At 40.7% G+C, this 23,002-nt stretch overlaps 2 protein-coding genes across 5 annotated transcripts in view; one reads left to right on the top strand and one right to left on the bottom strand.

Annotated features, from left to right (window-relative positions):
- Window positions 1-763, top strand: part of LOC307016521 (phosphoribosyl pyrophosphate synthase-associated protein 2) — a 256,144-nt gene extending 255,381 nt beyond the window's left edge. For both annotated transcript variants that reach the window (XM_079645645.1, XM_079645644.1), the window contains one exon: window positions 1-763. This exon is cut by the window's left edge and continues 748 nt beyond it. The gene's annotated coding sequence lies outside the window, so the exon portion shown is untranslated.
- A 776-nt stretch (window positions 764-1,539) lies between these two features.
- The window catches only part of LOC307016519 (neurabin-2-like), a 32,719-nt gene continuing 11,256 nt past the window's right edge, over window positions 1,540-23,002 (bottom strand). For all 3 annotated transcript variants that reach the window (XM_079645642.1, XM_079645640.1, XM_079645641.1), the window contains 12 exons: window positions 21,458-21,898; window positions 20,547-21,260; window positions 10,996-11,128; window positions 10,134-10,254; window positions 9,156-9,260; window positions 8,874-9,009; window positions 7,799-7,939; window positions 7,434-7,487; window positions 7,044-7,175; window positions 6,366-6,463; window positions 6,186-6,282; window positions 1,540-5,653 (listed from right to left, as the gene is read on the bottom strand). In XM_079645642.1, coding sequence (XP_079501768.1) covers window positions 5,600-5,653; window positions 6,186-6,282; window positions 6,366-6,463; window positions 7,044-7,175; window positions 7,434-7,487; window positions 7,799-7,939; window positions 8,874-9,009; window positions 9,156-9,260; window positions 10,134-10,254; window positions 10,996-11,128; window positions 20,547-21,260; window positions 21,458-21,898 — 2,226 coding nt within the window. In that variant the 3' untranslated portion in view covers window positions 1,540-5,599. The remainder of the gene's footprint in view (window positions 5,654-6,185; window positions 6,283-6,365; window positions 6,464-7,043; window positions 7,176-7,433; window positions 7,488-7,798; window positions 7,940-8,873; window positions 9,010-9,155; window positions 9,261-10,133; window positions 10,255-10,995; window positions 11,129-20,546; window positions 21,261-21,457; window positions 21,899-23,002) is intronic.

Below are 23,002 nucleotides of genomic sequence, written 5' to 3'. Positions count from 1 at the left end.
CAGTTTTTTACTCTCGTCTCTTTCTGACTCACATATCCTTCTCCATGTGTCTCCATAGACGTTAATGTGATATCTGTTAGCAGTGAATGTCTCTTTGCAGTACAGTCTCCTTTTACTAACAGCATCAGAAAGAGTGCCAGTGCCTTCTACAGGACACACCCACACACACACACCCACACACACACCCACACACACACACACACACACACACACACATATAATCAGGTGTTCCAGCTAATTAACTCTAGCGTATTAGAGTGCATGCTGCAGTTTATTTATGTGGTGTCTGAATGTGATTAGCTTAACCTGCTAGCAGCTAACCGTAGCACGTAGACGCTAACCTGGTGTCAAATCTCATTGCTAACTGGAATTAACACGGGAAATGTTTTATTTTAGTGAATTATATCTGTTACATATATCATTGCGTGCCATCTTTTCAATACCTGCTTATGTTTTATATTTAATGCCACAAATTAGCAGCTGGAAGTTGAAGAAACGTAGAAAATAGAGCATTTTTTAAGCAGTTTTTACGCTCCGGGTAGAAGTGCGGGGTCAATTGTTCGTGTGATGAATCCTGAAGAATAAAGATTGTTCACACACACACACCTCTGGGTGTTCAAAGAGTCCTTAAGCTGGAAGAGTGAGTCAAACTTTTTCTGATGACTGAAGCAGGTCTTTGTCACTTTACCTGATGTGTTCCCCAAAAATGTTTTGTATTTATTTTCAACACTTAATACGAATAAATATGACCTAAGAAACTAAAGTCTGTTTTATTTGTGTGTATTTTCATTATGTGTACACAGGGGCGGTGAGGTAACTACTATTGTGCAATACATACTGAATATAGACTATGGGTAGATTGATTCTACAATTTACAGATGTTCCCTAAACGTCTCACGTGCAGGATTTCTTTACATACTTTACCTTGACTTTTATTTTGAAAAACTAAAGTATGAAACATATTTTTAAACAGACTGTCTTTTCAGAATCAGAATGGGAGAGATGAACCCCTCTTTAATGGTCTCACATGCAGAGCACACAGCACACAGTGACATGTGTTCTCTGCTTTTAACCCATCCTAGCACCAGGAGTCTAGTATCAGGAGCAGTGGGCAGCTATTGAACAGCGCCCGGGGAGCAATGGGAGTGAGGGGGGAAGGGGGTTGTCCGGTGCCTTGCTCAAGGGCACCACGGCAGGGCAGGAGGTGAACTGGGACCTCTCCAAGTAGCAGTCCATACTCCATATTTAGGTCTGGTCGAGGACTTGAACCGGCGACCCTACGGCTCACAGTCCAAGCCCCTACTGACTGAGCCATTGCCAGAAAGGTGACAAACTACACTTTTAAAAAAAAAATATTTCAACATACTATAGCTATTTTTCATATTTTAAGACATAATCTTTAAAAACTACTTTTCCCCCCGCCTCTTTCAAACGTAAAAAAAAAGTTAATTATTCAAGGAAACCAATATTTTCCACCCGTTTTAAAGTCCTACACACATCGAAACACAATGAATGAGACGTAAAAATGAATCGACCAGATGTATTTCTTGCCTCTCGGGGCTTTTAATGAGGAGACATGATGGGTAATAATCAGCGAGCAAACACCAGAAGGCTTTGTGAAGGCAGAAGCAGCATTTAAAAGTTAAACTAAAGAAGAAGTCATAACAAGGCAGCGAGGTCACTTCCTGTTCAGATCTACAACCAAAGTGACTTTATGTGGAGATAAAACAACTGTACAGCTCACATTTGGTCTGAAAAAGAGATGAAACTGTAATAAAAATACCAAGTTATGGCTGATTTTCATTCCTCTACACAAATGCTGTTTATTTGACCCTGTCCGATATAAAGGAGCTTAATGTAAATATACTGCATGTAGTAAACAAATACTTACAAATCATGAAATACTGTGGATTTGCCTCACTCAAACATCATAAATCAATCAACCTGTTCATAGTTTTATGACATATTTCACCATAAATCCAGGAAAAAATACATGTGTTAGTCGAATTCTCATGTTCCTGTTATAATTCCCATACTTTGATCACATTAGCCGATTTGAATCTAATACACAATGGGACAGATACCTTATTTTAAAGGCATAACAACATACAACACTAAGTCACAGAGTGTCTTGAATTGACATTTCTGTAAAAGTGTTTCAGTGTTTGTAAGATGACAAACTAAATATGTTTTAATATTAGAAAAGGTCTACAGCCTCTATGAAGGCGGTGCTTTAGTTCGATGCTAACGCTAACATGCTCACAGTGACATGCTGATGTTTACCTTGTTAGTTGACAACATGTGCTAATTAGCATTAATTACAAAGTGTAGCTGAGGCTCATGGGAAGAGTTTGATGGTAAACCAAAAATAATTAGACAAAATGTTGACCAGAAGATGGTGCTAAAAGAAAAGACAACTCATGATTTATACAGCCTAATCAAACCGAGTGGTGCAGGAATGAGTCAGCATTCTAGCACTTCCTGTCCCCTGGTCTGGAAGTCAATGGTTTACTGTGTTTTGGTTGTTACCCTAAAATAAGGTATGTGGTTAACACAAGCTGAAGAGACTTTGACGTTTTGTTAGGAAAAAGCCCAATGGTGGATTTAAAAACACAGCTTGCTAACAAGTGTCTGAATGAGGCGGCTAAACGTCATCACACCCAACATTAGCCTCCTTTAGCTTAGCGGTGGTGATGTGCAAGTATCATAAACGTTTATTTTCCACAGAGATCATTCTCTAAAATAATCCGAAATCACATTGAATACGATTTCCCTGCACCACCCAACTGTTTCCTTATCCAGAATGTTCCATTGATGCAACCAAATCAGAGCTCGCCAGCAAGCTGTATTATCTCGACACAAACGCATAATAATGGTGAACAACAACATTTTAATACACATTGTTTGTTCAATACTTGTGTGTGAACACTGTCTAACTCAGCACCATTTTCCTATCCTCATTTGAACCTTTTAAACAACTCCTGGATGATAGTCGAATCAGAATACTTACATTTATAAGGATATTTTACAAACAGAGATTGTACTGCATGAAAACATATATTTCCACGGGAGCATTGAGACAATAACGCATCAGCCAATTTCAAATTAAGAGGCTAAAATAACCCATCTCTGGTGGAATGAATCTTCAAAATCTGACCGTTAGAGCAAGTATATTTTAACATTTCCGGGTTTCCCCCCCCACAATTTAATCTGACAAAGAAGGAACTTTGTTGTAAAAAAACAAATGTTATGCGTCTATACCTGAACCTCCATTGTTTCCAGGAAAAATTTGAAATTAAAATCTGACCTTGATCGACCGTTTGTATTGAACCCAAATTTGTTCTATGTCGGCTTTGTTTCACTAACTCAGGTTAATCTTCTAAAGTCATAATACTGGCACTGGGGTTCTCTACTCCTCTCCTAATAATGTTAATAATGTGAAGTGAGTTTACATGCACACTGTTTCCTGATTAATATTGAAGCTCATTTACATTTCTCAGAGGAAAAACTCTCCTGTATGTTAGCATAAAAACAGCAAAATTAGCATAACAAAGGACGTTAGCATGGCATGACAGAGCTGCGTTAGCATAACCAAGGACGTTAGCATGACAGAGCTGCGTTAGCACAACAGAGCTACGTTAGCAGAGCTACGTTAGCATAAAAAAGAACGTTAGCATGACAGCTGCGTTAGCACAACAGAGCTACGTTAGCAAAACAAAGCTACTTTAGCCGATGAGCAAAGACAACTACTGATTGAAACTGGAAAAATATATATATTAAAATGGGAACAATTTATTTTATCTTTTAGTATTGACTTTTGTATTTTATGCTTTGATTTGGTTTGCTTAAATAAAATCAGAAATGCTAGCTTATTTAGCTAACAAGCTATTAGTAGTCGTTTTTTTCAGCAATAATTTTTTCCACTGTAAATGATCCAATCCATATCTCAATCAATATACTAAAGTAACTCAGTTTAAGCGTCCGTGATGTAAATACTTTTTTAAAATTATGTTTAAGAGATTTTTTAAAACTACAATATCAATATCTGCCTAACAAATGCACCATGACTCTGGATTTTTCACCTGTTTGGCTCTATACTAACTTATGATGCCATAACGAGATGCAGAGGAGCAGTTTTACCTCCAAGAAATGTTTGAGCATCTGACACTGATGAACACATCCTTAAAATATTCTCAGATGTAATGTAGCTTGGACTCAAATACCTATGCAAGTAAAAAAAGATCCTCATACTACTAACAGTGGTGGAACGTATGTACATTAATTTAAGGGCACATTTAAGGTACTTTACTTATACTTTTTTCCTGCCAATTTATACTGCTACCTAAAATAAGATGTTTTGTAAAAATTAAATGAGCCAGTTTCTATAAGTGTATACTTTTTTGACAGATTTAGTTTTTTTATTTCACTTTTGTATTTTAACAGATTAAGGAATAATTATGTGGCATCAATTAACATTTTTGTAATTTTCCAATATATTTTATAACTTTAGTTATTTTTTTTAAATGTTGAAATTTAAAATGTTGAAATTAATACATTAAATAAATGTAAATGATTCAACTTACTTTACCTACATAACCCTTTCCACCACTGTTCAGCTATCCCTAAACATTTTTCCTGATTCTGGTTTGTTTGGAAACGTTTTCCTGATGTGCATGTGAACCCACCCACACACACACACAGCGGTTAGTACACACCCAAAGATACACACCGTTAGAAGCTCTATCAGCATGAGACTACACACACCCTGTTAGCCTTTGATGTCGGTAGAAAAGAGATGATCATTATTTCGTAGTCTTTCTGGTAATTGCACAGGCTAACCCTCCGATATCAGATATTTAAACACTTTTAAATACACGCATTGAATATTTACAGACAGTATCTTCCTCCAATCGCCCGCAGGCTGGAAAATGGGTGAGCGTTTTTCCATTTTTGTCACTAATCTGAAATGTGGCGGCCATCTTGTTTGTAGTTCTTATTACTCGACGATCAGCAGGTGGTGGCTTTTTCCTTTTCCGGAGTTTTTTCTGTGTGTTTTACGACCACGTTTTCACTCCAGAGTGTGTCTTTGAAACATGGCCGTCACTCCATGTGGTTTTATTTTTCCCCCTCGAAAGAATCCAGTCCAGTCCCCCCCAAAAAAGCAATAAGGAATGGTTCAGCGTTCAAAAGTATAACGACAATCAAAAGTCATTTTTTTGTCCTGTTTTCGTCTGCCCTCTATAAAGCACTTTGTGACGAGCCGGTTCAGTAAAAGCGCCTTTTCTTAAAATAAATGAAACCCAGGAGGAGAAGCCGATATAAATAAAGCACAGAGTGTCGAGTGTGTGGTGCTTTGATTGCCAAGCCAGAAAGACAGACAAGGAGGATTGTGGGTCATTCAGAGGAGCATTCTGGGATTTGTAGTTGACGGACAGGAGATGAGAAGTTGCTTCTTTTCCTTTTTGAATGTCATTCCTGTTATTTCCCCCCCCCCGACCCACTTCCTGTTCGTGCAGCAGATGTTTGATTGCAGTGAAGTTCAGCCCGGGTGATGAAGGCAGCGCTCCTCCTCTTCCTCCCCCTCTTCGCAGATGAAGGTCTACGAGGCGTTCGGAGTCTTCAGGGCGTCCACTTTGGTCTCCAAGTCGGTAATCTGTGAAAACAAATAAACATTGATCCTCCTTAGCAACGGTCATTATAGTGCTTAACAACGGTCTGTGCTGCTGCCACATTGACCTCTGAAATGTCCCAATTGACCAATCAGAATCCAGTATTCAACGAAGCCTTGTAGTAAAATGAGTTAAGCATTAATGTGTCCAATAACGCCAGGTATCTTAATGCATCATAATCAATGAAACACATTAAACCAAAAAAAGAGACGCTGTATTTTTTATGTAATATCAAAAAATAAAAAATAAAGATTTGATTGAAAAAGGTGTCTCGTCTATCTTAGTATTAAAAACGTAATCATTATACAATATAAAAATGATGAATACATTTTAACGTTTGTATATTGATCTTGTGTTTTCTATAAAATGATGAACATTATTTACGCGGAGGATTCAAAAAAGCCCGGTGAGTTTTCCGCCTCTTCCTGAACTTTATATTCTTGTCATCTGTTCTTTGTGTATTTTTTAATTATCTAAAATAATGAATACTTCCTGACCTCCTCTGATGTTGCTCACCTTCTCGTGCAGGGTGTCGGCCTCCTCTTTGTGCGTCGTCTCGCTCTCCTCTTCGGCTCGACGCTGAGCCGTCTCCTTCTTCAGGAACTCGATCTCTCTGAAAAATAAAAACACATTAAAGTTTATGTGTGATTTCCTCCTCCTCTCCTAGCCCTCGTCTCCTTCCTCCTGCCTCCTTACTTCAGCTGGTACTCTTTGATGAGTCTCTTGGCCTTGCTGTATTTCCTCTCCAGAGTTTGGTACTGAGACTGAGTTTCCTTCAGGTGTTCGTCCACCGCCTGAAAACACACAGAGAGTGAATACATAAACAACCTGCAGTATTGATTCAGCGTGAATTGAAATAACATTTTGTATTTATTGACTTTCTTTGTCATTCATGCTCTTTGCTAAGTTAAAAACCTTACTTTTAGTGAAGGAAAATAAAACAAAGAAATATGCTTTATTGTATGTCTTAAAGAAAAAATAATAAAAATAAATTATTATCAAAACAACTAATTAAAAAAAAAAAAAAATGATATATATATTTAAATGAAAGACATAAAAATTATAAAAAAGAAAATAAACAAATAATACATATAATAATTGTTACATTTAAAATGAATAATACAAATTATAAAAAAATAAATAAAATAGATAGGAGTAATAATTTGAAAATTAAAAGGAAAATAAATGTAATAATAATAATTCTAAAATATCTTATCCTTTCATATAGTTTTTTATAATAATAATAATCAAATTTCTTCCAAATGGTGCAGCCCTACTTAAAGCTTCCCGTTGATCAATTAAGATGCCTAACGATGATAAAGCCTCCCTTCCTGTTGCCTCTGAGCTCCCGCTGGTTTCTCTCTCTGGATTTACCTTACAGAGCGACTGAGCCTCCATCCAGTAACCCTCCAGCTTCTCCATCCTCTCCTTGCTGTCCCGGATGTTCTGCTCCAGCTGAGCTCGCTCCATCCGCCATCGAAGCTTATCCTGCTCCGCGTGAGCCAGCTGCAGGAGAGAGAGGAGGGATACATTAGGGAGATGTTGCCTTCAGGGACACCACACAGGGATGCTGCCTTCAGGGACACCACACTGGGATGCTGCCTTCAGGGACACCACACAGGGATGCTGCCTTCAGGGACACCACACTGGGATGCTGCCTTCAGGGACACCACACTGGGATGCTGCCTTCAGGGACACCACACTGGGATGCTGCCTTCAGGATCGCAACATTTGTGCATGTAAAAAAAGACCTGACGTTCTCACCTTCCTCTTCAGCAGCTGGATCTCCGCCTGGGTCACTGCGTGTTTGATCTGGAGCTGCAGAGAGAAAATGAAAACTAAGATGAATAAAAACGTGAAAAATAATCCATCAAATCTTTTTAAGATTTGGGAAATATGGCAGTTTTATGGCTGTTTTTCTTAGTCAAGTCATTTCAATTTTTGGTTTTTCATTTCAGAGAATAATCTATAATTTATCCGAAATGTACAAATTGAATCCTGGAAATCAGCTTTTTTCCTGGTATATTTTCATTAAACTAACTTGGTGTTAACAAAGTGTTGTAGTTAAAAGTGGAATAAATCCATAACAGAGTGACATTCAGCATGCATAATGTTAAAGCCTCCGTTACCTCTTTGAATTTGTGGGCCAGTTTCTCGGGGTCGAGCTCCACAGGAGACAGCTCCTGGTTCTCCGCCAGGTCGAACACCTCGATGGAGTTTGGAAACACCGGACTCATCTCCTCCTCCTCGTCTGTGGCGTACTCTCCGGTCTGCAGAGAAACACAGAGGGAACATTCATATCAGAGATATTACTTTTTTTATTATTTGTTAGATATTATTATTGTGAAATGTGAAATGTGTGTCTGACTGGAGTGTGGGACTGGAATAATATAATATATTCTGTATAAATATTGACATAATAATATAATAGTTGTAGCACTAACTGCAGTTACCCTCTCCGACCACTAGGTGGAGGTGCTGCACTGAGGTTGAAAGAACACACCGACATTTTGGAAATTATTATAGATAGAAATAAATTACATGTTGTTCTTGTTTTTAGCAGACATACTGAAATGATCAGGTTTGTGAAAAACACATAATTATTTTTGGTTTAACACTTGAATGATTTCTTGTTTCATGTGACGCACGCACGCACGCACGCACGCACGCACGCACGCACGCACGCACGCACGCACGCACGCACGCACGCACGCACGCACGCACGCACGCACGCACGCACGCACGCACGCACGCACGCACGCACGCACGCACGCACGCACGCACGCACGCACACACACACACACACACACACACACACACACACACACACACACACACACACACACACACACACACACACACACACACACACACACACCATGCTTTAATGTTCAAAAAGCTCTTTATTGTTCTCATACTGCCTGTGCTGCAGCACCTCTTTTCACCCTCTGTCTGAAACCAGAGCCCAGTCTGCTCTGATTGGTTAGCTGGCCAGCTCTGTTGTGATTGGTCAACCAGCTTAGAGATGTCCCGCCCCTTTAGCCTATCAATATGTTCCTTAACTCTGGTATTTTATCCTTTGCAGACCATTTACATTCACAAAAACCTATAGAATGTTATATATTATTATTGTGTCGTGTGTGTGTGTGTGTGTGTGTGTGTGTGTGTGTGTGTGTGTGTGTGTGTGTGTGTGTTTGTGTGTACCTCCTCGTCGTCGTCCATGTACTGCTTGTATCTCTGCTCCATCATCTCTCTCTGCCACTTCTCCTGCTCCAGAGTTTGTTGGATCAGCTGAGCGACCTCACTCTGCTCGCCTGGCTTCTCCCGGCCAATCACAAACCTGCAAACACAATTAAGATCCATGTGTCCAATTAACGATCAAAATACACGATAATGAATCAGAGAAAACTAAAATGACTTCATGTACTGCTGCTGGATAACTTAACAATATCATTATATGTCAATATTTGTGTGTTGGATCCATACTTGACGGTGCCGGTGGTGTTTCGGAGGACGGAGGCAGCGAGACACTGGGTGACGCCAACCAGACTGGTCCCATCGACCTCCACGATGAGATCATTCACCATGATCCTACACACACACACACAAAGACAAAAATCCAACATGTGAGAATATAATTGTGCATGGATGTTGTATTCACCACCGCTAAGCTAAAGGCGGCTAATGTTGGGCTATAAAGGAACTACAGCACGGTCACATGACTTCACGTCACCACCGCTAAGCTAAAGGAGGCTAATGTTGGGCTATAAAGGAACTACAGCACGGTCACATGACTTCACGTCACCACCGCTAAGCTAAAGGAGGCTAATGTTGGGCTATAAAGGAACTACAGCACGGTCACATGACTTCACGTCACCACCACTAAGCTAAAGGTGGCTAATGTTGGGCTATAAAGGAACTACAGCACGGTCACATGACTTCACGTCACCACCGCTAAGCTAAAGGTGGCTAATGTTGGGCTATAAAGGAACTACAGCACGGTCACATGACTTCACGTCACCACCGCTAAGCTAAAGGTGGCTAATGTTGGGCTATAAAGGAACTACAGCGTGGTCACATGACTTCACGTCACCACCACTAAGCTAAAGGTGGCTAATGTTGGGCTATAAAGGAACTACAGCGTGGTCACATGACTTCACGTCACCACCGCTAAGCTAAAGGAGGCTAATGTTGGGCTATAAAGGAACTAGTTTAGTCGTCTCATTTAGACAATTGTTAGCAACCAAACATTTTAAGTCCACCAGTTCTGTATTCACTGATGTATTTTATGTCGTTGAATTAAAATCTCTTCAGCTTGTGCTAACCACAGTCCTTATTTCAGGATAACAAACCAAAAACACATTCAGAAAACCATTGACCTCCAGACCAGGGGACAGGAGGTGATGAAATGCTGAGTCATGGCAGGGTTTAGGACATATATAAAGACTCAGGTGTTCATGTTACCTGCCGTCTCTCTGAGCAGCTCCTCCGTCCGTCACCGTCTTCACAAAGATCCCCAGTTTCTCCAGACCCATATCAGCTCCTGCTCCCATCCCTATGATGCTGATACCCAGACCATCACCGTCTACACACACACACACACACACACACACACACACACACACACACACACACACACACACACACACACACACACACACACACACACACACACACACACACACACACACACACACACACACACACACACACACACACACACAGTAAATATCACATTTTCAAATTGTTTACAAAATGTTTTCTGCAATTTAGATATTGCACGAGTCCGTGTTGCAATTTTAATAACATGTGAATTAGTTGTGAAGCCCTGATGTCCATACATTTATTTTGTTCCTATCATCACCAGGCATTTACATTTTGCATTGTATTTAAGTGCAAATTTGAGGCACTTCTACTTAAATTGAGTATTTTCTTTTCCTGACGTTAATACTTAAACTCCACTACGATTCAAAGTGAAACATCGTACTTTTAACTCCACTACATTAACCTTAAAGCTAAATTGATTCACACGTTTGCATAAAAACACAAGCTCCACTTAAACGGAAACTGTTCATGTATACATTTGAATTTAATGCTTTACAAATGAAACATGAGTCAGTGTGTTGTCTGTCCTGCTGAGGGAAGCAATCATCGACAGTTCCTGGTTCAACAATTCCATTACGTTCAGAATTACTAGCAGCTAATTAGGCTAATCCGCGCTAACTGTAATCCTATAACGGGATAATGGGTTGTAAGGAGAAGTCCACGAAACCTTGGGAGGTGTGTCTGTGTGTGTGTGTGTGTGTGTGTGTGTGTGTGTGTGTACCTTTCTCCAGCTCCACAGGAAACAGGTCCAGCTTCTCGACTCGTTTCTCCAGCTCGTACTCCGCAGACGCCGCCATCGGGTCGACGTCATCGTTACGCCGGTCGTAGTCCTCGTTAGAGTACGTGGTGAACACCTGCACACAGGAGAGGTCAAAGGTCAGGAGGACTGTCTACAAGAAGAACTGTATTTTGGGATATTAAAGGGGGTCCATTTTAAAGGAAAACATTGATTTTCTCTGAAGTTTAATTGGGAAAGAAACACGTACAATAAACTTGATTTTCTGAGGTTATAAAGTCATATAGATTCTCGTAATTTTGCAATTGTATTGTTCCACTATAAAAAAATCATTCATTGCCAGAAAAAAAAAAAAAAATCAAAGATCAGCAGCTTCTGTCTTCTTGGCTTCTCCATGATCACATGACTTTGTTTCCATGGTAACCACATGCTCGCCCAGTGTGAGTTTGGCGCTGACCTCTGTCTCTCTCTGTCTGTCTGGCATTTATGTTAATGTGACGTTGAGAAGACGTACAGAGAGTTTAGAGCAATAAGTAACAGGGAGATGCTGCCTTCAGGGTCGGCCTATAAAAATACGACATCCCAGTGACTGACACACGCACACGCACACGCACACACACACACACACACACACACACACACACACACACACACACACACACACACACACACACACACACACACACACACACACACACACACACACACACACACACACGCGGTCAGAAGGCGTGATTGTTAAACTGTTTCCTGCAGTCACGTTTCCTTCCTGTTGAGAAACTTAAAGTTGTGTATGTGTGTGTGTGTGTGTGTGTGTGTGTGTGTGTGTGTGTGTGTGTGTGTGTGTGTGTGTGTGTGTACATGAAGCTTCAGAGCATTCCCTGTACCCACAAACACACAGTCTTTACTTTGCCACTGAAGTAGTAATGAAAAAACGTTATAATAGAATATAAAACTAATTTCTCTTTTAGTTCCAGATTCTCCAAAGTGACTTTCGTTTTGTCATGCTATTACAACAAACTTAATAACTGACAAAACAAGCTATCTGATGACAGATAACTCAAGCAAAATGAAGTAAGTATGATCCGCAAAATGTAGTTAGCGTTTCAACAAAGTACGACGAAAAATCTAAAATAAATGTTGAAAAAACCACAAAATTATTCTAAATAAATGAGAAATTCCTTTCCAGATACAGTTACAAGTGAACAGTATTTACGCTAAACCCACTTTCTTGCTTGATTTACATATTAATGGCAGAGACATGTAATCTGTAATCTCACCACTCTACTAGATTTTGACGAAATAAGATCAGATCCCGAATTGGGACATGTTTTGCGTTGCAGCAACAAAAACAAGGCATTGCACGTGAGCAGAAATTAAAAGGAGTAGAAATAAACAACTTAAAGGGGACCTATCATGCAAAATGCACTTTTGTACGTCTTCTCTACATGAATATGTGTCCCCGGTGTTCCAGGGAACTCACCAAGTGTCAGAAAACAGAACCCTCTCTCTTTCCCTCCATATCCAAATCTCTTAAAAAGGGGCTGCAACGGATCTGATACAGACTGATCCAGATTTGAACACTTCTATGACGTCACAGAAGTGGCGCTACTGCTATTGGGCCAACTCCACCAATCAGTAGGAGACAGCCACGTACATTGTCGTTGGAAAGCGGTGGAGACGCTGTAGTACATATGCCAGGCCTGTAGATGGTGCTGTTCTCACAGAATCAGCCCATGATGCAAAGACAGTGTTGAATTGAGTGAAATGAGGAATGGCTCAAATGCATCTGTTTGGTATTTTGAAAAATAAAAAGTATAAATATGCCTTATATAGGTATGGTACTACTCTATATTATTCAAATATAGCATGATAGGTCCACTTTAAGTTTAAACATCTCAAAATAGAAATCAAACAGCATTACAAAGTATAAAATATAAAATCTATGTCACCATCTGACAAATGAAACTCTATTGAAAGGCCAATTTTCAGCAAATAGCAAAAAAGCTATTTAACGGTTGCTTTGCGTACAACATGCTAACGACTTGCTAGTGTTTCGTCGCTCAGTAATTTATCAGGGAACAACACCAAAGGGTCTTTTCTAAATTACTTTATCATGCTATGATGATAATAATAATAGACTTAATAATTATGTCTTTTGAAACTTACAAAACTGGTTTTCTAAAAACTTTTATAGAGCTGTTTATGCTGCAGGCCAACATCTCATAACCTTCGTGTCACAACAGATCCACACACACACACACACACACACACACACACACACACACACACACACACACACACACACACACACACACACACACACACACACACACACACACACACACACACACACACACACACACACCTCCCTCTCTTTTCTACGTCGGTTTGTATGAATGGTGCTCCTCCCAAAGAAAGCTCCTCTTTGTGATCCTTATCAATCAGCTTCCCATGTCCGTGTGTGTGTGTGTGTGTGTGTGTGTGTGTGTGTGTCCATGTGTGTGTATGGATGATGTATGTGTGTGTGTGTGTGTGTGTGTATGGATGATGATGATGTGTGTGTGTGTGTGTGTGTGTGTGTGTGTGTGTGTGTGTGTGTGTGTGAACCTAGTTTTAAGGGAAACACACCCAGCTACATTCCAGCGGGTGTTTTCAGAGGTAAAGAGGTTGACTTGAACCTCGTCAGTGAAAGTGAATATTCTCCGCGGGTTGATCCTTAATTATCTTTCGTTACGCCTACGATAGAAATGAAACCTCTGTGACTCAACTTGTTACGAGCAGCATATTATAAAGGATGCTAACCCTGAGAGTCTGTTTAAGAGATACTTATACATTTGGAATAAAACTAAGGATGCTAACATTACTTTATTTAAAGCTAAAATAAATGTTTATGCTAACATTACTTTTTCTTTATCCTAACGTTAATTTCTTTATGATAACATTACTTTTATCCCAACTTTACTATATTTAAAGCTAGAATTCATATTTATACTATCGAACATGTCTTTTTTTATGCTAACTTTACTTTCCTTTATGCTAACGTTGCTTTCCTTTATGCTAACGTTGCTTTCCTTTATGCTAACGTTGCTAACATTACTTTCCTTTATGCTAACATTACTTTGTTTAATGCTAACATGACCTTTTCATGCGTAATGTACTGTAGTTATTTTAATGCTATCCTAACTGTTTTCATGCTAACTTTACTTCATTACCCTTACAATACTCTTTTTATTTTAACGTTAGCCTACTTTTGTTAGCATTAACCTTCACAGAGACGGAGAAAGAACTCGGGGAGGCAGCAAAAGGAAGTTAGCATTCCCAAAGCTAAAAACAGCTGCCAGAAAACAGCCGAAACATCAAAAAAAAATCCAATATATGTTGGTTTTGTTTCATCAGCAGCAGATACAGTTTTACGGTATTTAGCTAGGTCGCTAACTGTAGCAGCTATCTTAGTGGTAAACAACGCTGCCTCAGGCCACAACTCCATTTAGCTTCACCGTGGCCAAAGAGGTCAGTGGTTAAACGTTTTTAAGGTCCAGGAAAATGTAACGAATTCATATTTGACCCGACGCCTGACCTGAAATATAACCTGCTCCTTCTTCTGATCCTTTAAGTGGACATGACTGAGCAGGAAATGTGATGCTAACTGACTGTCCTTGTCTTCCAGGTCTCTAAGAACAAGAAATCGTGCCTTAAAATGTTGCGTTTTAATGTCAGAGCTTCTTATTTCCAGTTCCCATCGCGTCTGTTACGTGCTATATTATTATTTTCGGTTATTCTTTTGTTTATCACCGAGGCATTATGTTTGACAGCGTCATCGTGACGTGTTAGGACATGTTTCAGCACACACAGCAGCACTGAGGGTGAGGCCTGAGGGCGGTGTGTGCTGCAGGAGAGACGAGTAGAAACGAGCTTCTGTTAAACCGAGATCTATGTTTAAACACACACACACACACACACACACACACACACACACACACACACACACACACACACACACACACACACACACACACACACACACACACACACGAGTTTCAGCGACAGTCAGCAGGAAATGCTGACTGTGGAAATCAAAGACAGAAATCCCCCATCTGAGAAAATGTAACGAAGACGGAAGTCAGAGAGTCTTTTTAGTCATTTCCTTTTTACTCGTTTTATCTCTTTTAGTTTCCATGGTGCGACAGATAGCAGAGCACACACACACACACACACACACACACACACACACACACACACACACACACACACACACACACACACACACACACACACACACACACACACACACACACACACACACACACACACACACACACACACACACACACACACACACACACACACACACACACACACACAGACCTTGAATAAACCCATTCAGCCTGTTTCTTCTCACATTTTACGATGAGATTACCGTACCGACTGCCAAGGCCTCGAGAAATCAACTAATGAGGAGTCAAGTATTTCATATCCTGTTGTTTAAAACCATCGTTTCACTTATTCCAGCTTCAAAGGACGAAATACATATTACATTTCTTACAGCAGTTATACACATCATTGTCTTTTTGTAGAATACCTAGAGGTAGGAAGTAACTGAGCACATTTGCTTAAGTACTGAAGTGCTTTACTTGAGTATTTCCATGTTATGCTACTGTTGTACTTCTACTCCACTAAAGTTCAGAGGCACATGGTGTACTTTTCCTCCACTCCATGTATTTAATACCTTTAGTTACTTTACAGATCTGGATGAATGATGTGAAATCTAATCAAGTGTTAAATCAGACTTTAGTTCCACCTGGAGTAAATCCACCAGCTACCCTGCAGTATACAAAGTCATTCAAACTAGCTGCTCCTTTACCAGCTTTGAGAACACTTTCATGATCAATCATTATAAAACATATCATATCTATTATTCTGAAATGGACCAATCTGCACAATGACTACTTTTACTGTCTTTCACTATATTTTGATGAGAATACTTTTCTACTTTCACTTGAGGAACATTTTGAATGCAGGACTTTTACTGAAACAGAGTATTCCTACACTCTGGTACTTCTACTTTTACTCAAGGACAAGATCTGAGTACTTCTACTTTTACTCAAGAACAAGATCTGAGTACTTCTACTTTTACTCAATTACAAGATCTGAGTACTTCTACTTTTACTCAAGAACAAGATCTGAGTACTTCTACTTTTACTCAAGAACAAGATCTGAGTACTTCTACTTTTACTCAATTACAAGATCTGATTACTTCTACTTTTACTCAAGTACAAGACCTGAGTACTTCTACTTTTACTGAAGTACAAGATCTGAGTACTTCTACTTTTACTCAAGTACAAGACCTGAGTACTTATACTTTTACTCTTGTACAATATCTGAGTACTTCTACTTTTACTCAAGTACAAGATCTGAGTACTTCTACTTTTACTCAAGTACAAGATCTGAGTACTTCTCCCACCTCTGAGAATACCTTCTTTCAACAAGTAACATTGAACCTTTACTCTTAAACTCTATACTTGCATTATTTCTCTACCTCTTCAGCTATGTTTCACTAATAATGATTATCATGTTATATGAATAATCATATTCTGTAAGTCCTAAATGCCAAAAGAAAGAATATCAATGTAGTTGAGACATGAGATGGATCAACAGGTGTCATGTGACCTCACAGGTGTCATGTGACCTCAGTGGGTGAACGTTGCTCTGATCCCGTGTCTATTGTCCTTTGACACAGCCATGACTCAGCATGTATCCATTGAAGCTGGACTCAGCTTCAGAGACGGTGCTTTCTGTATGAAAAAGACTCAGAAGGCTCTTTGACTTCTTCATTGCAAGTATTTCCACCACACATCAACCCAGCTCTAGCCTCCCTTCATCAGCTTCCAGTCATACACATATTCATTTATAGATACTAATAATAATAATAATAATAATAATAATACACTAGGGCTGCTCGATTAATCATAATCTCGATTATTTGGGTCAATAATTGATATCACGATTACCGTAATTTCCGGACAATAAGGCGGACCTGAATATAAGCCGCAGCAGCTAAATTGAATGATGTGTACATATATAAGCCGCACTGGACTATAAGCCGCACTGGACTATAAGCCGCACTGGACTATAAGCCGCAGGTGTTTTAATGTTTCATTACCATATGTAAGGGTTCGTGCACAGAGGGGATTGTGGGGAAAGAGATGGCTGTTTGAGGAAGCTCCCATTTATTAACATTTCAACAAACAAGTTGCATATTTGCATAACGTATTCAAGTGTTAGCATTTAGTGCAATAGTAGCTACAGAACATGTGCTGTGTAAACTGTACTGTATCACATAGCGTTTCAGACACACACACTTTTCAACTTTCAAACTTAAACGGTGCGCTCCCAGCGCACGTACCGGCAGTGATCTACAGCAGTGGTTTTCAACCAGTGGTACGGGGACAAACTGTCTCGCTCTCGTAATGTCTGTCTGTCTTGCTCTCGTTCTGTCTCTCGTACCACTCTCGGTTCCACTTTTACTTTTGCTCGCTACCTGTCTCACTCTTTTCCGGCCTCCAGCTGTTCCTGTTGGAGCCAGCCGCTTAAAGGTGGGGGGCGCGGACCGGCCATAGAGCCCATAGAGTTAAAGGTGGTGGACTGTAACCTGTAAAACCCATAGATTTAGGAGGTCCCCTAGTGGCCGTTAGCTGTAACAATCCATAGATTTAGGAGGTCCCCTAGTGCCCTGTAGCTGTGAAAACCCATAGATTTAGGAGGTCCCCTAGTGGCCGTTAGCTGTGAAAATCCATAGATTAGCCGCACCGTTATATAAACCGCAGGGTCGAGAAGTGGGAAAAAAGGCGCGGCTTATAGTTTTTACTATTAAAAACGATTATCAATTTACTTTGAAAACATCCATTTATTGGAGAAAAAAAAATGTGAGCAGTTTGTTTTTAACAGTTGATTACCCTGAACTTTATAACTCAACTGAAAAACTAATTAAAAAAGAGTCATAATAATAATAATCGTTTTATTTCGATTACGTTGTTTTCGTAATCGTTGCAAGCCATAATTGTAATTGCGATAAAAATACAATGAATTGAGCAGCCCTATAAGACACATGGCCCTGCAGTTATAGCAGAGTAGTTGAGGCCTTTTCTCCAGCTATAGGCGACTCCAATCACCTGATCCAGGACTTTGATCTGTTCCCTATCTCACATCCAGAGGCTACCCATCGTTCTTGTAAAAGCCTTCCTTCAGATCAACTGAATCGGTGCATAGCTTCAAACACCAGCTAATAAACACATTTCTATAAGTCAGCCTTACAAACAGGATGGAGTTGATGTGGCAGCACTGAAACAAGCTGAAGTCAAACATATGCCCTCCTTATAAAGTTGTTAAAGGTGTTTCTGGCCCCGAGTCAAGAGGAAACACCTGGTTCTTTAGCAGTTACATGCTCCTGCTCACAAGCTAGCTGCTTTTTTTGGGGAAGTGAAACAAAGCGGCACAGTTTCAAAACCAAAACAAAGAGCTTAAAGACACTAAAGCACCTCAAACACCAGAGGAAGTGCAGATTTGGGTGATGTGTTATTACAATATGTTTGACCTTGCTTGGCCTTTCCTTTCAATGCCACCATCGGTCACCATCTCAAATATAAAAACCTAATTTTGCAATAAAAATCGCGACCTGTCATGATCCCCAGAGGATATCTGAGCCATTCACATTATGAAGTAGAAGGGGAGCGCAGACCTATGCCATCCTGCTAAAGACAGACAAACAAACCGAACCCAAGACACCGAAAGCGTTCTTTGAACTCGTCAGACACTTTCACATTGTGATGAGTCTACAGCCAATGAGGAAGTGCCTCATGGAGTTCCTCTTCCCAGTAACGGCTCCAATAACAACTGACCAACTATGAAACTTCCCAACGAACAGATGCAATATATTCTCTTGTAGGAGCCACAGCTCTTTTGGAACGTCCTCTTCCAATAGGACAGTACACGTGCTATCAAAGGTATCAACTGTAGCTGTGAACATGACAGGATGTGTGATTACCTAGAAGAGCATCAGGACTGTTTGAGGCATATGATAGCTATGTGATTAACATGCTGATTCAGCCTCTATGGAGTTCAGAGGTTGCGCTAGACTTTTTTGCTGTCTGTCATTTTGACGGACAGGTTCATAACATTTCCGTCAAAATCCATTATTACCCGTCGGTTTGTACACAACTGACGGGGGGAAGAGCACGCTGGTGAATTGTCAACGGGGGGGGGGGGTTGTGAACTGTTAGCGCCGGTGTTGTGTCAAATGATGCAACCCCACCATGAAATGCGCCCTGTGTCACGGGAACGCATATTTCTAAATGAAACGTTTAGACCTTAAAACGAGAAGTAAACGTTCAGGTTTTTTTTAATGGTAATTTTCAGACTGTGAGTCGTTTAGTGGTAGCTGGTCCCTCGGCTCATGTCGTCCCCTCGGGCCACCTGTGCGTCAACAAATAATGTGTCAGCGTCACACCCCCTGACCAACGTATATTGCAACACCCCAACCATCAAAATATGGAGCGAAAAATCTAAACACAAAAATCAAGACTTGCTAGCCTACCACTAAACGACTGCAAATTACCATTAAAAAACCCTGGACGTTTACTTTTCATTTTAAGGTGTAAACGTATCATTTTCAAATGCGCGTTCTCGTGACAAGGGGTGCATTTCACGCCGGGAGTGCATAATGGCACAACACCGGAGTTATGCATGTCTACTGCACCTCGCGGGAGCACGCAACAGCGTAAAGCAAGAACTCCATTTCAATGATTTGTAAAAAGTTAGGTCTGGAAACGACATAACGGCATAACACCGGAGCCCTGCTGCGGGGAAACTTTGGCGCTGTTCTGAGTTTGTTCTAATCCGTCAAAATGACGGACTGCTTTCAGATTTTTCAGTCATTGTTAAAAAAAATCCATTATAGACGGAATTTTGAGATTTTTGAGAAAAAGTCAGAATTTTGAGATTTTTGAGAAAAAGTCAGAATTTTGAGAAAAAGTCAGAATATGACAAGAATGATCATTTCTGACGTGGAGCTAATCTGAAGTAAACATTGAATACTGCTTTCTATTCCTCCATCTAGTGACTGTGGAACTCCCTCTCTTGGATATCAGCATGTGAAGGACACTGTTCAGGAACTAGTTGATGCTCTGTATGTGATGACTACTTCCATTCTGGAGAGGATCACAAATACATGGATCCTGATGTTGAAGCTCAAACCAGTGATTACTAATATAACCTTTTAAGTATTCAGAAAAAGTCAGAATTATGAGAGTTTTGAGAAAAAGTCAGATTTGTTTTTTGAAAAAACTGAATTTTAAGAAAAAACTGAATTTTGAGAAAAAGTGCATTTTTAGATTTGGAGAAAAATACCAACAAATTCTTTTTTTAGTTTTGACTACTTCCATTTTTGAGAGGGTCATAAACACATGGATCCTGAGATTGAAGCTCAAGCCGGTGACGATTGATATTTTTCTAACACAAACCAAGTCCATCCGACTCACCTTGATTGGCCCAACGCTGAACTGGATCTTCCGATTGGCCGGCGGAGGCTCCTCCTCCTCAGGAAGTCCCTGGATCTCTGAGCAGCTGCTCTCCTTCTGATAATCCTCCTCTTCCTCCTCTTCCTCCTCATCTTCCTCGTCCTCCTCATCGTCCAGCTGACTTCCCCCAGAGTCTTCCTCTCCGATCCCACTGTACGCACTGATATCCACCAAATCCCCCTCGGAGTAATCCTCCTTCCTCGAGCCATCCTCATCCTCTTCCTCTTCCTCTCCTCTTCTGTCAGAGTCCTTTCCTCGTTCCTCCGGGGAAGAGGAAGAGGAACCAGGAGGATCTTTTTCTCCGTTTTCCAAAGAGGCATGAACGTCGGCCTGAACCAGCCTGGATCCGTCCTGCTCGTCAGTTTTTGGATCCTGACCCGGAGGAGTCATTGTACTCGAACCCCGAGCTTCAGTCGCTATCGGCTGGACTTCCAACTCCCCTTTGACCTCTGAAGAAGACGAGGAGGAGGAGGGGGAGGAAGAGGAGGAGGAAGAGCAAGTAGGCTTTTTGTCTCCTGACTGTTCAAACCCTTCCTTGTCTTCGCCGGATATCAATTCAGTTGAGCTGTTTTGTAGACAGTCTGCCGCCAATTCTGGTAGTTTTGCTGCCTTGGTGCTCGTTTCTCCTTCTGTCGCCTCCTTCTGGTTCTCCTTACTGGGAGGTGGCACCTTCGTCTGAAAGAGAATCAGAATCAGAGTGTCATCAGCATAATAACGTTTCAAAATGAATGCATATAGAAAAACAAAAAGTGCAGGACCCAAATATGAGCCCTGGGGAACACCGCATTTAATTGTTTAGCTCTAAGATTATTTTTCCTTCACATAAACCACAAACTATACCAGATTAACCCAATTAGGCACACTCTTCTTACCTTCCTTCCGGTCGCCTCCCCTCTCGCTGGAGGTGGTTTGGGTTTTGGCGGTAAAACAGGACCTGGCCGACGTTGGGCGACATTGTTCTGCGGGGGGTCGGTCTTCTCGGTCTTCTCGGTCTTCTCTGTCTTCTCTGTCTTCTCTGTCTTCTCGGTCTTCTCGAACTTGGCGCTGAGCTGACTAACGGTCGGACTGACGGCATCCCCGACTGAAGCTGAAGCAACGGAAAGAACGTCAGGAGCAGGGATAGAATCAGGGATAGAATCAGGAATAGGAGCTGGAATAGGAGGTGGAGCAGGAAGTGGAGCTGGGGGGTCGTCCAGCCGGTCCAAAGCCTCCGTGGATCCGTTGAATCGAGCCACAACATCCAGGCGGCTGTCCTGGAAGCCCGATGCTCGCTCCTTCTTCAGCAAGATCCGGTTTGTGGCAGCTTGCTTCTCCTGGGAGGAAAGAAAACCAGAAGCATTAGCCTCCCAAAGTCACATTTCAGACTTGATCCGACTGTGGCGGCTCAATTTCCAGTTCAGTTTGAGACGCCGAGAGGCTAAGCTTGGCTATGAGCTGCGACGCGTTTTCAATGAGAAAGTCCATACTGAAGTAAGATGGTTTGACGATATTTAATAAACAAAATCTAAACATAATAACTATAGGGACAAAGACGGCAACACAAGCTCACCCTCTGTCATCCGCACTCGACATGAAACAGGTGACCTATATACACAAACCACACCCATGTGACAATTACCGGAAGTGCTCAACAAATACAAATAAAAGTGACGTAAACAAATAATAGTAATACAAATAATGAACTCAGGCTAAGTAGCATTTGGCACCTACACTGACCACTGAAGTATTATCATATCATATTGTTTCGTATCGTATCAAACAAGATTGGAACAGTTTTTTGGCCATATGCACTTAGTGTAGAAATGGCTCCAATAGGATCTCTCCATGTGATTATTGATTATCCACATCAGGACTCTGGAGTTCGCCTAACCTTAACCTCAGACCGATCAAAGCAGGATCGTAACGGGAAAATACGGATCCTAGGCCTGATTACAAACTGTCCATACAGTGTTTTCACAATAACTTTTACCGGCACACATACATGTAAATATACTTAATATGTATAAATATAACTTTATATAATTGAATCTTTAATTGTATTAATCTTTAATCTTGTGTGAATCTGTGCTGTCCTGTTTTCAATCTCACCCTGTTGCTGTTTAAACTACTGAACTTCCCCACAGGGATTAATAAAGCTCCATCTTATCTTATCTTATGCACAGATTTCGACTCATGCTTGATAAATGTATCTGTCGGCGTGAATTAGGGCTGCACGATATATGGCGTTGTGACGATAATCGCGATATACGCGATATTCACATCGCGTGGACGTGCGATTCTAAAAAAGAAAACATTTAAAACATTTTTTTTACAATTTTTTTTAGGACTTCTGATATTAAGTAGGCAAATTAACTCAAACACGTCATGTTAAAATTATTTTGCTGCTTGCTAGAAAAGGAAAACTTGCGCGGCTCTCA

The sequence above is a fragment of the Notothenia rossii genome, assembly GCF_949606895.1.
Source record: "Notothenia rossii genome assembly, chromosome: 8".
In the NCBI taxonomy this organism is placed as follows: Eukaryota; Metazoa; Chordata; class Actinopteri; order Perciformes; family Nototheniidae; genus Notothenia; species Notothenia rossii.
This window is presented reverse-complemented; position numbering and strand designations above follow the sequence as displayed.